General features: G+C 48.8%; 8 protein-coding genes and 1 non-coding gene across 9 annotated transcripts; 4 read left to right on the top strand and 5 right to left on the bottom strand.

The window, feature by feature from the left end:
* Nucleotides 1–195: 195 nt before the first annotated feature.
* POJ06DRAFT_244977 (uncharacterized protein) lies at nucleotides 196–2,879 on the bottom strand. Its single transcript, XM_056186574.1, has 4 exons — nucleotides 2,563–2,879; nucleotides 1,636–2,474; nucleotides 1,474–1,586; nucleotides 196–1,420 (listed from the first exon to the last, which is right to left on the bottom strand). The coding sequence occupies exons 1-4, from the start codon at nucleotides 2,738–2,740 to the stop codon at nucleotides 670–672; spliced, it is 1,881 nt and encodes a 626-aa protein (XP_056045998.1). The 5' UTR covers nucleotides 2,741–2,879; the 3' UTR covers nucleotides 196–669.
* On the top strand, nucleotides 2,880–3,709 carry POJ06DRAFT_244975 (uncharacterized protein). Its single transcript, XM_056186573.1, has 2 exons — nucleotides 2,880–3,420; nucleotides 3,482–3,709. Exons 1-2 carry the CDS (start codon nucleotides 3,228–3,230, stop codon nucleotides 3,550–3,552), a joined length of 264 nt encoding a protein of 87 aa, XP_056045997.1. The 5' UTR covers nucleotides 2,880–3,227; the 3' UTR covers nucleotides 3,553–3,709.
* Nucleotides 3,710–5,211, bottom strand: POJ06DRAFT_244971 (uncharacterized protein). The gene has a single exon (XM_056186572.1). It carries the CDS (start codon nucleotides 5,168–5,170, stop codon nucleotides 3,983–3,985), a length of 1,188 nt encoding a protein of 395 aa, XP_056045996.1. The 5' UTR covers nucleotides 5,171–5,211; the 3' UTR covers nucleotides 3,710–3,982.
* A 254-nt stretch (nucleotides 5,212–5,465) lies between these two features.
* On the top strand, nucleotides 5,466–6,672 carry POJ06DRAFT_51372 (uncharacterized protein). The gene has a single exon (XM_056191147.1). It carries the CDS (start codon nucleotides 5,543–5,545, stop codon nucleotides 6,563–6,565), a length of 1,023 nt encoding a protein of 340 aa, XP_056045995.1. The 5' UTR covers nucleotides 5,466–5,542; the 3' UTR covers nucleotides 6,566–6,672.
* Nucleotides 6,673–8,721, bottom strand: POJ06DRAFT_51371 (uncharacterized protein). The gene has a single exon (XM_056191146.1). It carries the CDS (start codon nucleotides 8,640–8,642, stop codon nucleotides 6,780–6,782), a length of 1,863 nt encoding a protein of 620 aa, XP_056045994.1. The 5' UTR covers nucleotides 8,643–8,721; the 3' UTR covers nucleotides 6,673–6,779.
* A 564-nt stretch (nucleotides 8,722–9,285) lies between these two features.
* On the bottom strand, nucleotides 9,286–9,369 carry POJ06DRAFT_t12. The gene has a single exon. It is a non-coding gene; the product is annotated as a tRNA-Lys (tRNA).
* A 1,003-nt stretch (nucleotides 9,370–10,372) lies between these two features.
* On the top strand, nucleotides 10,373–14,361 carry POJ06DRAFT_51341 (uncharacterized protein). The gene is made up of 3 exons (XM_056191144.1): nucleotides 10,373–10,858; nucleotides 10,963–11,078; nucleotides 11,128–14,361. The coding sequence occupies exons 1-3, from the start codon at nucleotides 10,534–10,536 to the stop codon at nucleotides 14,200–14,202; spliced, it is 3,516 nt and encodes a 1,171-aa protein (XP_056045993.1). The 5' UTR covers nucleotides 10,373–10,533; the 3' UTR covers nucleotides 14,203–14,361.
* Nucleotides 14,362–15,029: 668 nt separating this feature from the next.
* Nucleotides 15,030–16,533, top strand: POJ06DRAFT_51343 (uncharacterized protein). Its single transcript, XM_056191145.1, has one exon. The coding sequence runs from the start codon at nucleotides 15,266–15,268 to the stop codon at nucleotides 16,349–16,351; it is 1,086 nt and encodes a 361-aa protein (XP_056045992.1). The 5' UTR covers nucleotides 15,030–15,265; the 3' UTR covers nucleotides 16,352–16,533.
* Nucleotides 16,534–17,426: 893 nt separating this feature from the next.
* POJ06DRAFT_287742 (major facilitator superfamily domain-containing protein) lies at nucleotides 17,427–19,506 on the bottom strand. Its single transcript, XM_056190275.1, has one exon. The coding sequence runs from the start codon at nucleotides 19,276–19,278 to the stop codon at nucleotides 17,815–17,817; it is 1,464 nt and encodes a 487-aa protein (XP_056045991.1). The 5' UTR covers nucleotides 19,279–19,506; the 3' UTR covers nucleotides 17,427–17,814.
* Between the last annotated feature and the right edge of the window lie 297 nt (nucleotides 19,507–19,803).

Genomic DNA, 19,803 nt, shown 5'->3' with positions numbered 1-19,803 from the left:
AAAAAGAACCTTTTTTTCTTCTTTTAAAATTTTTTTGAGGATTTTAGAGAAAATGAGTAAGAGAGTACAAAGGCGGATGGCGGAATGGACTGTAACAGTGCAGAGGAATCGGCGAGATCAAGATGAAAAAATTAACGGGAGGCAAATTTGTGTCGTGGGTACGCTGTGATGCACAAATTGTTGTGAGAATTACAGCTTGACATCAATGTTTACTTGCGCGTTTACAGCGGATATCTATCAGCGTTATCGGCCCGCCCATTACATATTATTGGAAGTTTGGTTGTAATGTCGTCATCCACCAGTCCTCGAACCATATGTATTCATCAAATGAGCACCTGAACCGAAGGAAATATAGCGGACTTAGACTATACCTGCTTGGATCACTACCACTATTTTTTCTATATAACAGAAACGAGTGCGCACGCCATGACGAATCTGGCACTTCCCTAACCTTACGATCTGTTGATGAGTCTGGGCGTATAAGCTTGTTACTTCGCACGTTTCATGCTGGCAATTTCTAAGTCCCTACTTCGGTCTGGGCAATATAATACCACCGAACTTCATGTTTTTCGTTGTAATGTCGGTTGTCAGTTACACACACAGAAAGCCTCCGACCTCTCAGTATTAGCCTTCTAAATCTATTTCCGAAATTGGATACAAAACAAAGCCCTATCGCGGTGTGCCTACTGGTGTGCCCTTCTCACTATGAGATGCAGTTAATGCTGCCTGCTGTTCCTCCACAAGATCGTGATACTTTTTCGCTGCAGATTTCAGCGCGTCAAGGGTATTGTGAACATATCCTTGTATCCGCCTCTTCTCCGTCTCCAACTTAACCAGGTCCGAAGCTGCAGTCGAGCTCACATGACGATCAACTACAGCTTCCAATCGCGTTTTACTCTTCTCAATAGACGTCGCAAGAAGTGGCAGAGCCGTCACAGCCCGTGATGGCTCGCCTGACAAGAGCGCGGCCCAGAAGTGGTGAAGGAATTCTATAGCCGTAGTATGAGACAGCTTCATATCTCGTATTGTCCCTGCATCGCCTGCTGGGGTATCCGAATCCCCACCGCTATGCTGATTCTGTTCAGTACGCCGTCGTGAATGAATAAGTTTGAACACTTGCGTCTGTGCATTACTTATTGCGGACGAAGTCGGAACCGCCGACGATAGCAGTTCATGAATAGGTCCAGACGAACTTGGAAGTGAGTCAATCATAGACTTTAAAACTTTCGACGCTCCTGAGTCATTTGCCTCGAACGCTACTGTGTCACGCTCCTTCTCCGAAATTGACGAGTACAGCGAATCGGAATTCCGATGTAAATGCAATTCAATATGAGAAACCGCTGTTTCAGGCTCCAGATCCTGTAGTGCCAATTCTTTCATTTTCAGCTGTTCTTGCTCTTCGAGTGGCTGTTGTGCTTCTCTATGCGCTTGTTAGCTCAAAGGGCCATGATTCGTAGAAACTGGCAGGCATACCCTTCTACACTCCCTACTATCTTTTGACTTAATTTGTTAATCGTTCTTATAATGGAAAGCGTATCCTTATGCGTCGTTTGCCTCATTGTTATATCAGGTCGATTTCCAGCTTTCTGCATGTCATAAGCATTGGTGGAATCAGAGTTCCGTGCATGAACTTACCTGACTGTCATCCATCTCATTTGCTTCGACGTCCACAAATCTCATCACCTTTGCATTTTCGTTCTCCAGTTCACGTTGCTCAGCCGTCATTCCATCTTCATCAAGTTCCAGATATTTGTCCATGACATTATCTGGCGCATCATTTAATCCGACTTTCTCGCCTCTTAGCTTCCGACATAACTTGGACAAGAAAAATCGCGACCAAAAGGCTGTCTCAGCCAACGGAGGAACATTCTCATCATATGCCCGTCGGACGACTGGGTACTGCTGGAATATATCTCTAATTTTGTCCGGAGACAACGAAACCTTCACTTGCGCTGTACCACCGCCTCCACCGGTAGCTTCCGACTGTGTCGTACTCACAGGCTTAACCGTGGCAAGAACATTATATGGTCCGCGGCGCTGTGCATGGACCAATGAATGCATTCGCAATAGCGGAATCCGGGTTCTCCAAAACTCGTCCGCCGGTAGTCCTTGCCCAACTACCGCGTCTAAGAACTGTTGCTGAAGATCGCCATTTGACTTCAGAAGATTCATTTGCAGTGCCTGACTTCCAAGTAAATCTGCATCGCTTAATCCTTTTGTCGGAAGTACTTGTGCTAGCTTCCGGGTCGGATCAGATTTGGAAGCAGCTCCGGGTGTGGCTGGGGCGGGCGTTACTGGAGTCGACGGCGACTGAGCAGCCGATGATGATGATGAAGCTGCATTTGCAGATGCCAGAACCGCTTTCAATGCCTCCAAGTTCGCTCGTGTTGGTAGCTCAAATGTAAACTGTGTGTGCGAGGTAGTTGTTATTCGTAATCGAGCTTTTGCATGCGTCGCCGGAGATGCTTGGAGGCCTGCAGAACTGGTTATCCTAAAGTCTCCCTCATTTACCAGATCGAGGTTCCCAAAAATATAAATACGACAAAATAAATGTACACGTACCGGCTATATCATCAAGTCTAATTACGACTGTACCATCTACTATCCCACCGCCATCGCCGCTGCCGATATCAATTGGTGCAACGGAAGGACTCCATTCGACAACGTTTCGCCCGGAGGACACATTGATCGCACCTTTCTTTCCAGAATACAAAGCCGGCACCGAAAACGGTGCCTGCATATCCGCTTTAGATCAGGCTAGTTTGCTGATGATTTAGAGTAAAGAGCTGCTATATTTGAGGGTCTAGATTTTTGCAGAGGATCTTGATGATCCTCACTTTAATGACTCTCGCTAAACTTTCTTTGGAACCTTGAACACAAACTGTGGAGAGCGAATCTTAGCACTCTACTGCGGTGTCTGTCGGGTGTCAACGTTGGTAATTTCTACCACAACCAGAAGAATGACTGATGACCACAGGTTAGTCCTCATCTCTGTAGTTATATTTCATTATGTACGATAATTTACCGACTTTGACGGGTTGAACGCAGTGTTGTGATCCAAGTCGTCTCACTTGACTTCAAAGTCTCAATCAACCCGTGCAATCTGACACACTCACAGAGCTTCCAATAACCAAACCTGGCGACGCCGGCCGTCGCAACCGCCCCAGCAGCAACAGTCACAGGGACCTAATCAACAGCGATCAGGCGAAAATCACGGATACGGACCTATGCAGCACGTTCCCGTTCGAGGCTTCAATAGCCGCGAGGTTGAGGACTATTTGAATAGAGGCTACGCAAGTGCGATGGAGCAGGCCAGAAATTCAGAAAAGGACGAGAATCCAAAGAATAAGGCTCTCATCTACCAGACGGATCAGAAAGGTTGGAGTACGTCCTCGAAGGGTACGGCGTGGGGACAGCGAGGTATGACTGTTGTAGTCTGTAATCTTGTCATTGTTCAAGTACTAAAGTGGTGACTAAATAGGTCATCTTACGGCTAAGGGAAGCACTGTGCTAAGTGAATTGCGTAGCGGTCTACAGAATTTGCAAGATTAGATCTATGCATTGGAGGTTTATCTTAACCTTTCGCGGTTGCGTGCACGCATGAAGCTTATGACCATACTAAAACCGAAAACACTCGCAAAAGTATCAGGTGTTTGGGCCCTTTAGGAGGATACCTTTTTTTCCTACGATAATGTTGTACTATAGCTAATTTCCGGATGTTTATATTTAATGCAATGTCATGCCAACTCCGCACCATTGGTTGCCAAAGAGCCAAACATACTACCCACAAGTGCACGCCTACAATCCTTCAACCGTTCGAACTTTGAAAACCAATTCCCCTGGTACCAAAAGCGACCAAAGCAAATCCACGTAACCAAACACTAATCACATACGCCAAGCAATCCGTAATCAATATAACATATAAACAACATATGATGACACTCAGTTAATGCAATATGCAAAGCCTGCCCCTTCAATTAAACTAGTTTCCATGGCGTTCGAGAATGAGCGCTCGCAGTCTGGATATGTGTTCCGATATGATCAAGATTGGATCAGGTTCAACGCTGTCACGCGGATTAACATCAAACACGGCTGGAACAAAGTCGTACGACAGATCATCTTGCATATCCAGACGGTCGTAGAACAGATGCTCATCGGCGATTTGCTCACCCTCATCACGATCGATTCGAGTATACTCCAGTAGGCGCAGCCGTCTGAAACGGCTCGCACATAGCTGAAGTTCTTGCGGAGTGAACACGTACTCACGATAAGGTCCAGTCGCTGCTTGCCGCCGCGGAGCTTCCGGGTAAGTACTAGATCGCCCACTAGCCGACATTCTCTTTGGCTTTTGCGCCGGCACACGGTGGGCATAGTGGCAGTCGTTGCCGAACTGGCATGAGCGAGTCGACGCGAAATATTTGCACGGTATATGCTTTAAAGTCGCCAAGTAGGTATCAACAATTTCCTGCTTCGTCAACTGCTTTGTCTGCTCGCCCGACTTCTGATCTCTTCTATCGAATGCTGTCGATTTTGCAGGCAATTGTGATGATGGGACAATAAAGTCTGATGGCGTGCGACAGAGCGGGCAACACTTGTTGAGTCGAACTTCAATTCGTCGGCGCTCTGCGCGCAAAGGTAGTGAGTCGGTCACGATGGCATCGCGATCCGGACGTCGAGTAACGGTCTCTGCCGTTTCGGTCTCCGAGCCTGACGCTGTCAACTCTCGCGTGGCCATGCCAGAGGTAACCCTCCATTCGCGCATACACGGCAAACAAAAAACATGATCGCAATTGAGAAGAAGGCCAAAGACTGTCGGTTCTTCAAGACAAATCGCGCATTTCTCAACTTCTTCCTCCTCCCTTGGTGAGCCCTTGTACGGCGACTCACTCACGACAGATGTGGTCAAAGTGTCGGCTTCTGAACTGCTTTCATCCCGAGTATTCACGTCACCACTTTCGGAAGACACAAGCCATTCATCTACTTCGGCCTGTTTCCTGACTGACGACATGACGGATGCCGATGCATCCCTTCGAGGATTCAACTGAGGACTCTTGCTGCTTTCGTGTTTGAACCAGCATGTGCTCCCGCGCCGACAAACGCCGGATCTAAAGAACTTGCACGGTACCTCGCTAGGAGGCAAATTGCCTCGTTTACTCAGTGACTGAGCCATTAAGGGGGACAGATTGCGAGACGTTGCTGACGCCGGTGGGGTTGCTTGTGTGGGATCACGTCGCGGTTCAAACCGTTCACAGGTTTGGCAGCCATCGAAATCCCCAAACCCTATTCACGGGTGTCTCCGTAATTATGGCGTGTTTGGGCGTGAATTCCACGTTTGTGCGTCTCTATTGGGAGTTCTGCAGCGGACGCGCCAAAGTAAGACAAGCCACCATAACTCCCAGCGTTAAAACCTTGATATCAGGGTGATTAGAGTTCTACGCTTGGCCTTAAAACTTTTACAAAACCAACCATCATCTCGCTGTTGCCAAAAGCGGTTTGATTGCTAAAATCCCATAAGGGCGTAGCAAGTGAAGACATTCTCAGAATGAACGGCTCGGCTACGGATCTAGAGAAGAGTCCCACGGAAGAGCTTGTCTCTAGTTTAAAGACCGTGATCTCATCAGTCGACGCAACCTCGAAAAGCATTGATACTCTTCTAAATTCAGGAGATCTTGCAAATCTCGGAAAAGGCTCTCCGGGAATATCCTTGCTTGGGCTTAAAGCAGATACTATCGCTAGCTATGTTCATAATCTTGGATTGAGGTTGCTGTTTGCGCTGGCGCAAGTCGCCGGCGACGAGGCTGCAAACGAACCGCACATGCAGGACGGAGAGGAGGACCGTATGGATTCGAAACAAATGGACACGGCTATCCGAAAGCTACTAGTCACCGACAGAGTTATCCTTGAACGAGGCGTACGACCGTTGGAAAGGAAGATAGAGTATCAGATTCAGAAGCTATTGCGGACTGCATCCGCCGCAAGTACAAAGCACAGCGATGCTAGTGTAAGGGAAAATTCCAGCGACGATGACGAGAGGTCGGGATCAGAAAGAGCGGCGAGTGCAGACGATGACGAGGAGGAAGACGATCTACCGCTCTCCTACAAGCCGCGACCAAGCCTATTGATAGCTAGCACCCCAACGGAGTCGTCCTCGAAGTCCAGTCTGTCAACGAAGAAATATGTGCCTCCGAAAATTAACCCCACCAAACTTACATCAACAAAGGGTAAAGCAGCAACAAAGCAAACTAAACGGATGCAAAGGAATCAAGCACTTGAGGAATATCTGGAAGAGACTACATCTACAGCACCAGAGGCTGCACCGTCTGTTGGTGCCAACGTTCTTGAACACGGTCGTGGTGGTACTCGAACGAAGCGGGCACAGGCGAACGAAGACAGGGTTCGTGGCTATGAAGAAGCGAATTTTCTGCGGTTACAAGATCAAGGAAAGAACAAGCGGAAGCAGAACCGACAAGATGAGTTCATGGGCGAAAACTGGAGTCTCGGTACCGGCGATATCTATGGTGCTGTCAAGAGGAAGAAAAGGAGTGTTTGGGATAGGAATAAGTAATCGGATGATTAAATGCTGGGTTGTTGGAGTCATGTATTACAGATCACAATTGAACCAAAAAGGCTAGAATGTACAATACATATGACTTAACAACGCAAAGTAGAAAAATAATTTACATGCGAAAAAGAGATCAAATTACTCCTGTACCATCCTACTATCCTGTCTACTACGCCGTTTCCAAGTTGTTTACATGCGGAAATATACAATGCAAATACTAATCGACTTTGGCCAAACTCAAACTCGTAACGCCTTCTCTCAGGTTATTGCTGAACTTCGGCATGGGACCGCGATGATGCTTCGACTTCTTGAGCTTTTTTCGTGCGACCATGACCGGAACACTGCTCTTTGTTACCAGGTAGTTCGAGAAACTACCGAGCAAAACACCCTTCAATGCTGACCGACCACGTGATCCAAGAATTACCATAGTTGGTGAGAGGTAATCGATCACATCGCAAAGAAGATGCTTTGGAGACTTGCAGTGCATGACCTCCACGACGCACTCTACCTGCAGCCGAGTCTTCTTGAGTAACTTTACAATCACCGACGTAATTTCCTTTGCCGCGGTGATTCTCTCCTGTTCCAACGCGGAGGCTGCAGCCGACTCATCAGGTGTTGGCGTTGATGGCGGCGATGGCATATCCTCAGGTTCTTCGATGGCATATACGGCATACATGAGATTCCCATCACGCAGAATTGTACCAATAGTCCACTCGAGGGCGTACATAGACTCGGGAGACGAATCGGTGGCAACAATATATGAACGCTTCTTCAGCAGTGGATTTTTGCTGATTGTCTCGTAATCTCCTCGCGTCACCGTCCGCAAAACTCGACCAGCCGCTGAATTGGCTTCAATGTCAGAAACCTTAAATGGTAAGTTGACGGCTTTCTTGATATCAATGGCCTCCTCAGTGTCTGATGTATATGGCGAATTGAATGAACTGGTAGCGTCTTCTACCAGGTCGAAGGCCGTCTTTGGGTGAATGAGATGCCGCTTGTAAGATGTCGCTCCATCAATATGTGAGGGTGGTGGCGGTGCAATCAGTGACTGGACACTATACTTCTTGGCAGCGGTGACTGCCTTCCGCTCTTCTTCCATAGCCGCCAACAAACTCTGTGGCTGTCTGGTGTTGCTTGTTTTCTCCAACTTTGACACCTGTTCCTCAATATCTGAGTCATCCGAGTTATCGTCATCTTCCTCTGAGGATGACGACGATTCAACGGCACCTTCATCTTCTTCGTCCATTTGCAGCCGAGTATCTGATGACGGTGACCGCTTCGACGCTAAAGCTGCAAGTTTACCGCCAGATTTTAGCAACGCAGCATCCGAAAGACGCCGGTACGCGTTAGAGAAGTCCTCCTCTGGTTGTTGCACATGCGACGGTCGCCGTGTAGAGGCGGGGGAGTGTGACCGACTGGAAGCTGACAGGGTTGGCGACATCGGCCCACCTCCGGAGATCTGGGGGGAAATTGTGGGGGAACCCGTCGCAGTAGATGATTGCGGCTGCGAATTGAATTGGGACATAAACACTCGACCGGCTGGTTCGTCATCCGCGGATTTGTACCTCCGCAGGGCTCCACCATCTGAATACGATCCAAATGACGATGCGCGGTGGTGCTGTGAGGCTGTGCTCGGCAGCAACATTGAGGAGGAACCACTTCCTAGCGTCGGATATGGTGCCAGTTCAGGACCAGCTGACGGTAGAAGCATTGATGATGAGCCCGGCATAGACCCTGCTGATGGCCTCCGTTGGCGGTCCGAGGACGATGGTGGCTGCGATCCAGTAATCAGCTCCGGTACAGCAGTCGTGGACAGTAGCAGCTCCTGAGCAGCAGGGGAGAGATTGTGAAAGTTTTTGACGAGCGACGACGGCGTAATCATTCCTCCAGTCAAAGGAATCCCTCCCACAGATCCTCCATGACTCTCCGAGCTCGACCTGGAAGTCTGGGACCGCATCGGCGATGCGGAACGCGAGGTTCTCGCGTGTACAGGTAGAGGCTCGGGGGCCTTCGGCTTCTTTGCCTCCAGCAGCTTTAGAATCTCCAAGCGCTCCTCTTCCAATGCTGATTCCAAGGACATGCTTGCTAATTGATGCTACGTTATGAGCCAATGTAGTGCGAACAGATTTGCGGAAGTGCTTGCCGGCGCTAGGTTCTCGCGTTTACACAGCCTATAGAGAGGCTGAAGAAATTACGAAGTTGTCGCTATGCTATGTCGGATCTTTCACATATAAGCCTCAAACGCAGAAGTCAAACAACAATCTGCACCATAAATCCAAAATTGCGCATTTTGTGGGCTAGGGATTGTCATTGCGGCTCGGTTGTGAGCGCGGGGGCGCCGCAGTCGTGCTCGATTGCTGCGCTGTGTTTTCAGGCTGTTGCTTGACTTGTTTGTTGCTCGCGCGATATTTCGACGTCAAGCAATTGCAAATTATTGAACAGGTTGATGTGTGAACGGTACAAGCGGATTCGTTGGAGTTGGACTCCTCACTCCCGCACCTTTAAGAAGTCAACGGAAACTGCAGATGTCAGGGCGATTTTTTTTTGCTGGGGCGACAACCATCATGAGCTTCAGTAATATCTTCAACTGTCAAAATTAATCAATTAACGCAAGGCCTTTGAAATGGCATGCCGGCGTTGTTTGAATTCTACCTGCACTGCGCATCGATATAATCGCTTTAACGAAGGCACGTAAGGTTATTGTTCTTGCTAATAAAAAAAAGCACCCCACGGGGGTCTCGAACCCCCAACCTTGAGATAAACCAATCGTTAAGAGTCTCACGCTCTGCCAATTGAGCTAGCAGGGTCGACTTGCGTCAGAGCTGGAAATTTTTGGTAGAGGTGCGTCCAGGGTTAGGTACTTTTCGCTGAATTTTATGCGCCATAATAAGAACCAGTAAGATTTCATAGCTGTATCATACATCGGGTAAGAGTTCAAAGTAGTAATTATACCAGAGAAAACAACAACTTTTTCAATCCCCAAGTACGTGTATTTTTCCGCCACGGCGCTGGAGACGATGCCCACAGATTCTAATTTCTATGAATATCCTCTATCTCTCATTGTGGTTGCCATCTACTGACAGTTAGCGACACTCTGTGTTTCGGTTGGCGGATGAGTGATGTCATCGGTTGCTTGAATCCTCGGTTTGGGACTTTGGTTCCTAGGGCGGGGGGTTTGCAGATTGTTACGTACTGTACTTTCGTTGTCACCTTTGGCGATGATGTTGTAGGATCTTCTGTCGTGGTTCTTCGTTTTTGATTCCTTTACATTTTACAGTTCTAACTCTTTATCAGAATCTCATCGTCGTGTTATATAGCAACTCTTGTTACATAGTTGCAGGTTTTATCATTTCTTTTAGCTCTGTAATAAATTCTTGTCCAGTCTACTTGACAATATAACCGTCTTACCGTCTATCTGTAAAACGGAGGCCATATCAAACTAGTTATGATTGTGGAGTACTAGTCAGTATATATCAAGACACGTCTCGATTGCTACTTGCTAGCTGTAGATGATTCAATAAAGACATTTCATTTCTTCCTTACATGATTCAGGACTTTCACGTGGTACTCCGAGCCTTAAAGGAACAATGGCATATAGAACCTTAAAGGGTGACTCACTTAGTCATCACACGCGTTAACTTTGTTGTCATTACTTGCGCATGTAATACTAATATACAATTATTAAGTAAATGAATTTTCTACTTTTCACTTAGTTCGATAGAAAATATATGAATTGTAGATACCATATAAGTGAGATGCTTATCCTTGGTAGCTCGTTAGCTGCCAAAGTTTAGTACAATCACAGGTGGAGAGTTTGGTGGAGGGGCAGAAAAAATTTTGGAGCACACGACATCATCAGAAGTTTCCGATCGCCCCAGCATTTCATTCCTCTACAAATATCGCCCAGTATTCAGCTCTTCTTGATCTCGAGACTCGTATCTCAACAAGTAGAGTTCTGAAGGAATACAGAAATGCCGAGGCTAATACTTCTTCGGACGCAGGCAACGACGGCATTGACCGGAACTGCACATCGTGCGGTCCGGCTGTCAAACGCGTCGTCGACATTTCCCGTCTCCCGGAAGCTTTCTGCTTTGAAATTGGCACGCAAGTTTTCTTCGGCAATATGCTGCAGAGATTCAGCACCTGCTTTGGAGATCACTGCCAAGAGAGTCCCATATCAGGGTGCTTCGACTATCATACCCGAATCAACTCCAAGTCTTGTTGAAGTGTCTAAGGTGTTGGTTGTTGGGTCCGGTGCCTTGAGTATCGGACAGGCTGGCGAGTTTGATTACTCCGGTAGGTGTTGCTTACATACTACGTACCACAAGAGACGCTACGGCGTGGATCGTCTCAAAGAAGTCAGATGTGGACAGGGACAACATACTAATGGCCTACTATAGGTTCGCAAGCCATCAAGGCTCTCCAGGAGGCGTCCAAGAAGTCGATTTTGATCAATCCAAATATTGCGACCAACCAGACTTCTCATGCTTTGGCTGATGAGATTTACTATCTCCCTGTACGTCATGTTAAGACAGCTGTGCCACACAAGACGCTAATATGTGCAGGTAACCCCTGAATATATTACCTACGTTATTGAGCGTGAGCGACCGGATGGCATTCTTTTGACCTTCGGGGGCCAGACCGGCTTGAATGTCGGTGTGCAGCTTGACAAGATGGGTGTTTTCGACAGATATGGAGTTAAAGTCCTTGGCACCCCAATTAAGACTCTGGAGACTTCGGAAGATCGTGATTTGTTCGCTAAGGCGCTGAAAGAGATCAACATACCTATTGCCGAGTCAATTGCTGTCTCTACGGTTGATGACGCCCTCGCCGCTGCTGAGAATGTTGGCTATCCAATTATTGTTCGATCCGCCTATGCCCTCGGAGGACTGGGTTCTGGGTTCGCTAACGACCCCACCGAACTGCGAAACCTGGCATCCCAGAGTTTGAGTCTCTCGCCGCAGATCTTGGTTGAGAAGTCACTCAAGGGATGGAAAGAGGTTGAGTATGAGGTCGTCAGAGACTCTGCTGGCAACTGTATCACCGTCTGCAATATGGAGAATTTCGATCCTCTTGGAATTCACACTGGCGACTCTATTGTTGTTGCGCCTTCTCAGACTCTATCCGACGAGGAGTACCATATGCTCCGAACAGCCGCTATTAAGATTATCCGTCATTTGGGTGTCGTCGGTGAATGCAACGTCCAGTATGCCCTTCAGCCGGATGGATTAGACTACCGCGTCATTGAGGTCAATGCTCGTCTCTCTCGATCTTCTGCTCTAGCCTCCAAGGCTACTGGCTACCCACTCGCTTACACTGCGGCCAAGATCGCTCTCGGTCACACGCTTCCCGATTTACCGAATCACGTTACCAAGACTACTTCTGCCAACTTCGAACCATCTCTAGATTATATCGTTACCAAGATTCCACGATGGGATCTTTCGAAGTTCCAACATGTCAGGCGCGATATTGGCTCGTCCATGAAGTCGGTTGGCGAGGTAATGGCTATAGGTCGTACTTTCGAAGAGTCTATCCAGAAGGCAATTCGTCAAGTTGATCCCTCATTCATCGGCTTCCAGGGTGCTCAATTCGAAGATCTCGACTCTGCTCTGGCGAACCCAAGCGACCGTCGATGGCTCGCGGTTGGCCAGGCTTTACTGCATGAGAACTACACCGTCGATCGAGTTCACGAGCTCACTAAGATTGATAAGTGGTTCTTGTACAAGCTGATGAATATTGTCAATATGCAAAAAGATCTTGAGAACATTGGTTCCCTTTTCGGTCTGACCAAGGATGTTCTCCTACAGGCCAAGAAGCTTGGATTCTCAGATAAGCAGATTGCGATCGCAGTCGGCTCCAGCGAGGAAGAGGTTCGTGCTCGCCGAAAGGGATATGATATCATGCCATTCGTCAAGAAAATTGATACTCTCGCGGCGGAGTTCCCTGCTGACACCAACTACCTGTACACGACTTATAATGCCACGCAGTCAGATATTACCTTCGATGAACATGGTACCATGGTCCTCGGCTCTGGCGTCTACCGTATTGGCTCCTCTGTCGAGTTCGATTGGTGCGCTGTCAGCACTGCTCGTGCTCTTCGAGAATCCGGCAAAAAGACCATTATGGTCAACTACAATCCCGAAACTGTCTCGACTGATTTCGACGAAGTCGACCGCTTGTACTTTGAGGAGCTATCATACGAGAGAGTCATGGATATTTACGAGCTTGAAAATGCCAAGGGTGTTGTGGTATCCGTCGGCGGCCAGCTTCCCCAGAACATTGCGCTCAAGCTTCAGAGTTCTGGCTGTAAGGTCCTCGGCACCGATCCCAAGGACATCGATAAGGCTGAAGACCGACACAAGTTTTCGTCTATTCTTGATTCGATTGGCGTTGACCAGCCTGCTTGGAAAGAACTTTCGTCTCTCCAGGCTGCCAAGGATTTCGCCGACACTGTCGGCTATCCTGTACTTGTTCGTCCATCGTATGTCCTTTCTGGTGCCGCGATGTCGGTTATCCGCGACGAGTCTGAGCTCACTGAGAAGTTGACACTCGCAACCGACGTTTCACCTGATCACCCGGTGGTTATCAGCAAGTTCATTGAAGGTGCGCAGGAAATTGATGTTGACGCTGTCGCGCACAATGGCCAAGTTCTCGTCCACGCCGTGTCCGAGCACGTCGAGAATGCCGGTATTCACTCTGGCGATGCTACTCTTGTTCTCCCTCCCGAGTCGCTTGACAATAGAACTCTTGCCCGTTTGAAGGAGATCTCAGACAAGGTAGCAAGCGCCTGGAAGATTTCAGGACCATTTAACATGCAGATCATCAAGGCTGAGAATCCAGCGAACCCCGACGAACCGCATCTGAAGGTCATCGAGTGCAACCTTCGTGCTTCTCGGTCATTCCCTTTTGTTTCGAAGGTTTTGGGCGTGAACTTCATTGATATTGCCGCCAAAGCTCTTCTCGGCAAGGACGTCCCCGAGCCTGTTGACTTGATGGCTGAAAAGCGAGGTTATGTTGCTATCAAGGTTCCCCAGTTCTCGTTCACTCGCTTGGCGGGCGCTGATCCCTTCCTTGGTGTCGAGATGGCGTCCACTGGTGAAGTTGCCTGCTTTGGCCACGACTTGCACGAGGCGTACTGGACAGCTATGCAGTCGACTATGAATTTCAAGCTTCCCGTTCCACCATCCGGTATCCTCTTCGGCGGTGACATCAAGGCCGAGCCGCTCGGCCAGGTCGCCAAGATTCTTGCGCCAATGGGCTACAAGGTTTATGTTGCCTCTAAGGCCGTCCGCAAGTACCTTGAAGCTGCACTCGCAGACGTCACGTTTGACGGCAAGCCGATTGAGATTACGTTGATCGAATTCCCAAAGACTGATAAGCGGAAGCTCCGCGAGGTATTCCAGAATTACGACATTCGAAGCGTGTTCAACCTCGCCAAGGCGCGGGCGGAAGATTTGTTGGACGAGGACTATATTATGAGGAGAAATGCCATCGACTTCGCTATCCCGTTGTTTAACGAGCCGCGTACGGCTGTGTTATTTGCGGAGTGCTTGAAGGAGAAACTGCCGACAAAAAGAGAGGGCGTTATTCCGGAAGAGGTGATGCGCTGGAGCGAATGGATAGGCGGTAAACCGGTTTAAACATATTGTGTAACGATATTCCCGCTTCTCTCCTGGGTTTCTTTCGATGATGGATTATATATCGTGTTTGTCGAATGCAAAAGTAAAATTGGGTAACTTATTCATGCTTTATCGCTGCAGTTGGTATTGTGATCTGAAATATCATGCGTTTCATTTTCATGATGTGTTAATATATAATAATTACATGTTGCAATCTCTATTGTTTATTGTAATATAATTCGTTTGCTCGCTTTTAAGTGTGGCGTACCGTGATTGATGTGTACGAACGCTCAATAAAGTTGTCGGACGTGGCTTTAGCAAGATTAGGGCAAGACGAGATGATCTCTAGAAGACAACTACCCCTAAATTCTGCGATTACCAATCCGCGACAACAGTTGGAAAGTCTTTTTCCATTCCGCAATCGAAAGCATGCCTGCACAGAATTGAGTAGTATTCTCGAAACTCGAATTATGTGTTCGACATATCGCACAGTAGTCAATTATCAGTATAGCATGAGCTTGTTATGTTTACTTATGTCAGGTCTATTGATTTTCAAATCGATCAATATCGCACGAGATAGCGAAGGCTATCTTTTTTATCGGACACTTTAGTCGTGAGTGAATTATTATTCGGTGACTCGTGCAAGCCTCGACTGCGCTATAGGGCTTTTCGAGCCGCAGCTCCCAGTAGTAACTTGCGCCGCATCATTCGACAAACCGAAGTGAACACTAAGGTGTTAAAGTTCCGAAAAAGTTCCGAATTACCTTGTACACGAAGTTCCTTACTTAACCCAGTAGTATTTAAGTGACATACCGCTTGTAAAGGAATTAATAATGAATTGATCGGTGATGAATTGGCAATGAACGTTTGCGCACAGTCGGCACGTTGGCCAAGGTCTGTTTGATGGCTGTTCCGGGTCTGTTCCGGGTCGGTCCGTGCGTTTTCTCGTCTCGGTGGGGACTGCCGAACACTGACAAATATTTTTTTGATGCCCGCCGGTCTGCCCGAGCTTCATAAGTAAAGCAATTCCTCCGCTTTGTGTTTCCGTTTGAGCCATTGCACGAAGAATATAACCCCGCGCACAATGTCCGACACAATCTTCAAGCCCCTCAAGCTCGGCCAACTCGAGCTCGGCCATCGAATTGCATTAGCTCCATGCACACGTTTCCGCAACGATGACGACGGCTCACCACTCGAAGACCTCATGCCCGCGCACTACGCGCAGCGCTGCCTCGTCCCTGGCACCTTCCTCATCGCCGAAGCGACTGACGCTCATTCGCTCGCCGGCGGATACAACAATGTTCCCGGTATCTACACCGACAAGCAGATTGCGGCCTGGAAAAAAGTCACCGACGCCGTGCACGAGAAGAAGGGGTTCATTTTCCTTCAGATTTGGGCTCTCGGCCGTGTCAACCCAGGCACGAAGCAGCCTGATGTTTTCAGTGCTAGCAGCATCGTTGAAGCAGGATATCCTTCCCCTCGCGAGCTTACAATCGAGGAAATCCACGCTCTTGAAGACGCGTTCGCCACCGCCGCCAAGAATGCCATCGCGGCGGGCTTTGACGGCGTAGAGATCCATGGCGCACACGGCTACCTCGTCGACCAATTCATTCAGGACTTGACCAACAAGCGTACCGATGAGTATGGTGGTTCCGTCGAGAATCGTGCCAAATTCCCGCTCGAGATCGTCGACAAGGTGGCCGCTGCCATCGGAGACGAGAAGGTCGGCATCAGACTCTCTCCATTTTCGCAGTTCCAGTCTATGGGTATGGCGGACCCTTATCCTCAGTTCTCGTACATCGTGTCAAAGTTGCAGGAGAACCATCCAAAGCTCGCGTACATCCACATGGTCGAGCCTCGGGCTTCAGGCAACATGGACCGTGAGGCTAAGGAGAACGAGAGCACAGATCCGTATCACAAGTTGTGGGAAGGCACCTGGATCGCGGCTGGTGGATTCACTCCTGAGACCGCGAAAGCGTACGCTGAAGCGCATACGGATTCGTTGGTCGCGTTCGGTCGGTATTTCATTGCCAACCCAGACTTGGTAGCTAAAGTCAAGGAGGGCATTCCGCTGACGAAGTATAACCGTGACACGTTCTATCTTCCAAAGTCGAGACTGGGTTATGCCGATTATGAGTACGCCCCCGAGTTGCAGGGAAAGTATTATTAAATGGAGACATATTATGCCATAGAGCTCAGTAAGGAGGTCGGTGCCCCCAGTGGGTGTGCTATTAAATTTAGACGAAAATTATCAGCTTCTTACCTCTTGCTATATGCCTTGTTTGGTGACGAGTCAGGCTCGTGAACACCCAAACATGCTTGGGTTTGGCCATTCTATTTAAGACAGCACCTCTATTTGAAATTTTTTGATCACCCAACTAGTCGGCACAGGCTACAAAAAGTCGTAAATTACATCTGTACCAACCACCAAAGAAACCAACAATATGGGAAATAGCAGCAAACCAGCCGGCTGTCAGAGACAGCTACGAATCGTAGAAATCTTTGTTAAATTGTTCTCGAGGGGTAGGGTATCTTACTGATAGAGTACAATTAAAAGTTTTGGTCGAAAGCCCCTACTGTGGAAAGGACTGAAAGGATGTTGCGTCCTTATACTGGCACGCGACGATATATAATTGGATGTTGCCTTGTCGGCACCAGCGGAAATCGACCCAAGCTGGGTGGGTCGCGAAGCTGTCAACCAAGATTGTCGGTAACATATAGTAACCGTCCGACTCCATTGACGTTCGACAACTTGTAAGATACCAGGCAACCGGCTAGGCCCGCCAAGCTGTGCGTCTGTCTGGCAACCAACCGCGATGTTTTGCTGGTCGACTTCCTCACCGTCCACCTTCCACATCTTTCGCAATCGTGCTCTTGGGCGCGCACTTTTCCTTGAGGTTAGTCTTGGAATTTGGAAACTATACTTGTACGTGCTCGACAGGGTGGACTTGGAGCTAAGTTGCGCAGCATTTCATCCGCAGACGGATGGACCAACCAAGCGGGTGCAGAAGCAAACATTGGAGCAGTGTTGAACACAGAAGAATTCAAATTTATGTAGAGTGAATATTAGACGTATAATTTTAACAATCATTAATTTGGTACAGTATGTTATAGCTACGTAAAAAGTCTGTTGCTACTCTCCGTAACCACAGGCGCGTTGTCGAGGGGTACATTAGCGATTGCATGCGATAGTGTGTGCGTCTCGCCATCGCCTTGCGAACAACATTCCAGACAACATCCGGATATCAATGTACAAGGTTTGTCCCGGTATAAGCGAGCCGGATGACTTGGAAGTTTGGGTGCCAACCATCCATGGAAGATAAGAGCGAATAGTTAGTGTTAATTGAGAAAATCTACAGCCGCGGTGTTAGACAAATAACGGCCACGGCGGGAAGGATGCGAGGGGCTAGTCATATTATTTGCGTATCCAGCTAACCAATGTACTACATATTCAACAAAGATCAGCTTAGTCCACAGATAAGGACAGATAATGGATTATCCGACGCACGAATAGATTGCAGATGTTAATTAACCACCTTAAATGATTTGATATCATACTCTGACTTGCAAAGCCGAACTCTTGTTTTCCCAACCAGTCAAAGCCATTCGACATAAAGTACCGAAAGAACCTAACTACACAAGACGGGTCTCTTGATGCTGTGCCAGGGCATTTTTCTCGACATCAGCATCCTCTTCGTCCGCTTGTTTCTTCGCAACAGATAAGTCCGCGGACCGATTCTCCGGGCCAAAGAGCGTGACGACAAGCACGAATCCGAACACGCAGCCCATGAAAATAGCCATGACTTTGGCATAATCATATCGTTGGACGCTCGCACCTGCTTGAGTCTCGAGGGGGAAGCGCGTGCCGATTGTGGCTTCGATCGTGGAAGAGGCCGATGACGCGAGATTGCCGAGTTGGTATGCGAGGCCGACGATAAACGTGCGGAGGGCAGGAGGGGAAAGCTCTGTGAGGTAGATAGGGATGACACCCCATGCGCCTTGAACCATAAACTGCAGGAAGAAGACCGCAGCCATGATGCCGTCGTTACGGACAAATGCCCATGGGTAGATCAGCGCACCACCGAGAATGCATGCAATGATGATGGCGAGACGACGGCCGATATGGTCGGATAGGTGTCCGAACACAATGCCGCCAGCGATTGCACCCAGGTTCGCAACACACATTGTCACGGTCGTCCTGTTCGCATTAAACTCCAGTTGGACTTCCAGCATGGTCGGGTACAAGTCCTGGGAGCCATGAGACATGAAGTTGAAGCCGGCCATGATGACCACGAGGTAGATCATGTAGTGCCAGTAGTTCCTGAAGCTTTCCTTTGCCATCTGCATGAATTCAGCCTTGTGAGACTGGCGCTCCAGGTGCTTTTGGGCCATGTACGCATCAGTCTCGCCCAAGCACATGCGGAATAGAATTATTAGAGCTGGAGGACCAGCGCCGAACCAAAACAGTGAGCGCCAACCCTGCGGTGTCGTGGTTGTCAACGCGCGATTGAAGACGACGGCAAGGAGGTAGCCTAACGCATATCCCTCCTGAAGCATGCCCGAGATGATCCCACGGGCCTCGACAGGACAGTCCTCGAGGGCTGTGGCAGCACAGTTACCATAGATACCGCCCATAGCAATACCAAACAGAGCACGTACGCCGAGGAACTGCTCGTAGGTCTGAACAAAACCAGTACCCAATTCAAGCACGATGAAGAGTACGCAGTTCCAGATGAATGGCCACTTGCGGCCATACTTGTCGGAGAGAAGACCGAATATAATTGCACCCACGGAACGCAACATTAGGACCAGTGTGATGCCCCAGGTGATGTCAGTCACGGTTCTGTTTAGCGACTCTGCGATGGCAGATGCCGTGAGCGAGACGGTAAAAAAGTCGAAAGCATCCCACGTCCAGCCAGCAAGCGCGACGAGGAAGAAGAGCCACTGCTTCTTGTTGAGCAGACGAAGGACGTGGAACGGATTTTCGAACGGGATATTGGACGGGGGTTTAAGGGACGAGAATCTGGTCGCCAGGTGATGTCGAAGGCGGACGTCCCATGTAGGCTTCGTCTGCGAGGAGGCGACCGAGGAGGACATTGTTGTCGGATATGTGGGACACAGAAATCAGAGACCGAGACAGAGAGAACAAGGAACAGTGATCGAACAGGAGGAAGATGGAGAAAAACAGCGTACAGATTTCATATGATAGGGGACACAGTTCAGAGCGAACAAGTTGTGTGATGCCACATTCGCATCCGAACAACTCGTGGTAGTGTATCGCAGATCGCAAGCGTGGAGTGCGGATTATCAACCCTCACGCTGAGCGTGTCATATATCGCTGAAGTTGCTAACGAGCGGCGCATTATTGGAAGTTACTATCTTTGAGGGGTTGCCGGTGGGGCGGGGTTCGCAGCGGGCCATTCAGATGGCCCCGGGACAAGCGATGCGACGGGGAATCCTGCCCAGATTTGCAAATATCGCAAGGATTGGCAAGACATACCGCCCAGTCAGAGTCGCGTCGTAGTGTACCCTTTGTCGCCAAAAAACGAATCTCATTCGCCTAAATAAACGCTCCTCCTACCCAGATCCGGTTCGAGTATCGCTGCCTGGTCAGGCGTCCCG

This window comes from Lipomyces tetrasporus, assembly GCF_029532465.1.
Source record: "Lipomyces tetrasporus strain NRRL Y-64009 chromosome Unknown POJ06scaffold_2, whole genome shotgun sequence".
Classification (NCBI taxonomy): domain Eukaryota; kingdom Fungi; phylum Ascomycota; class Lipomycetes; order Lipomycetales; family Lipomycetaceae; genus Lipomyces; species Lipomyces tetrasporus.
This window is presented reverse-complemented; position numbering and strand designations above follow the sequence as displayed.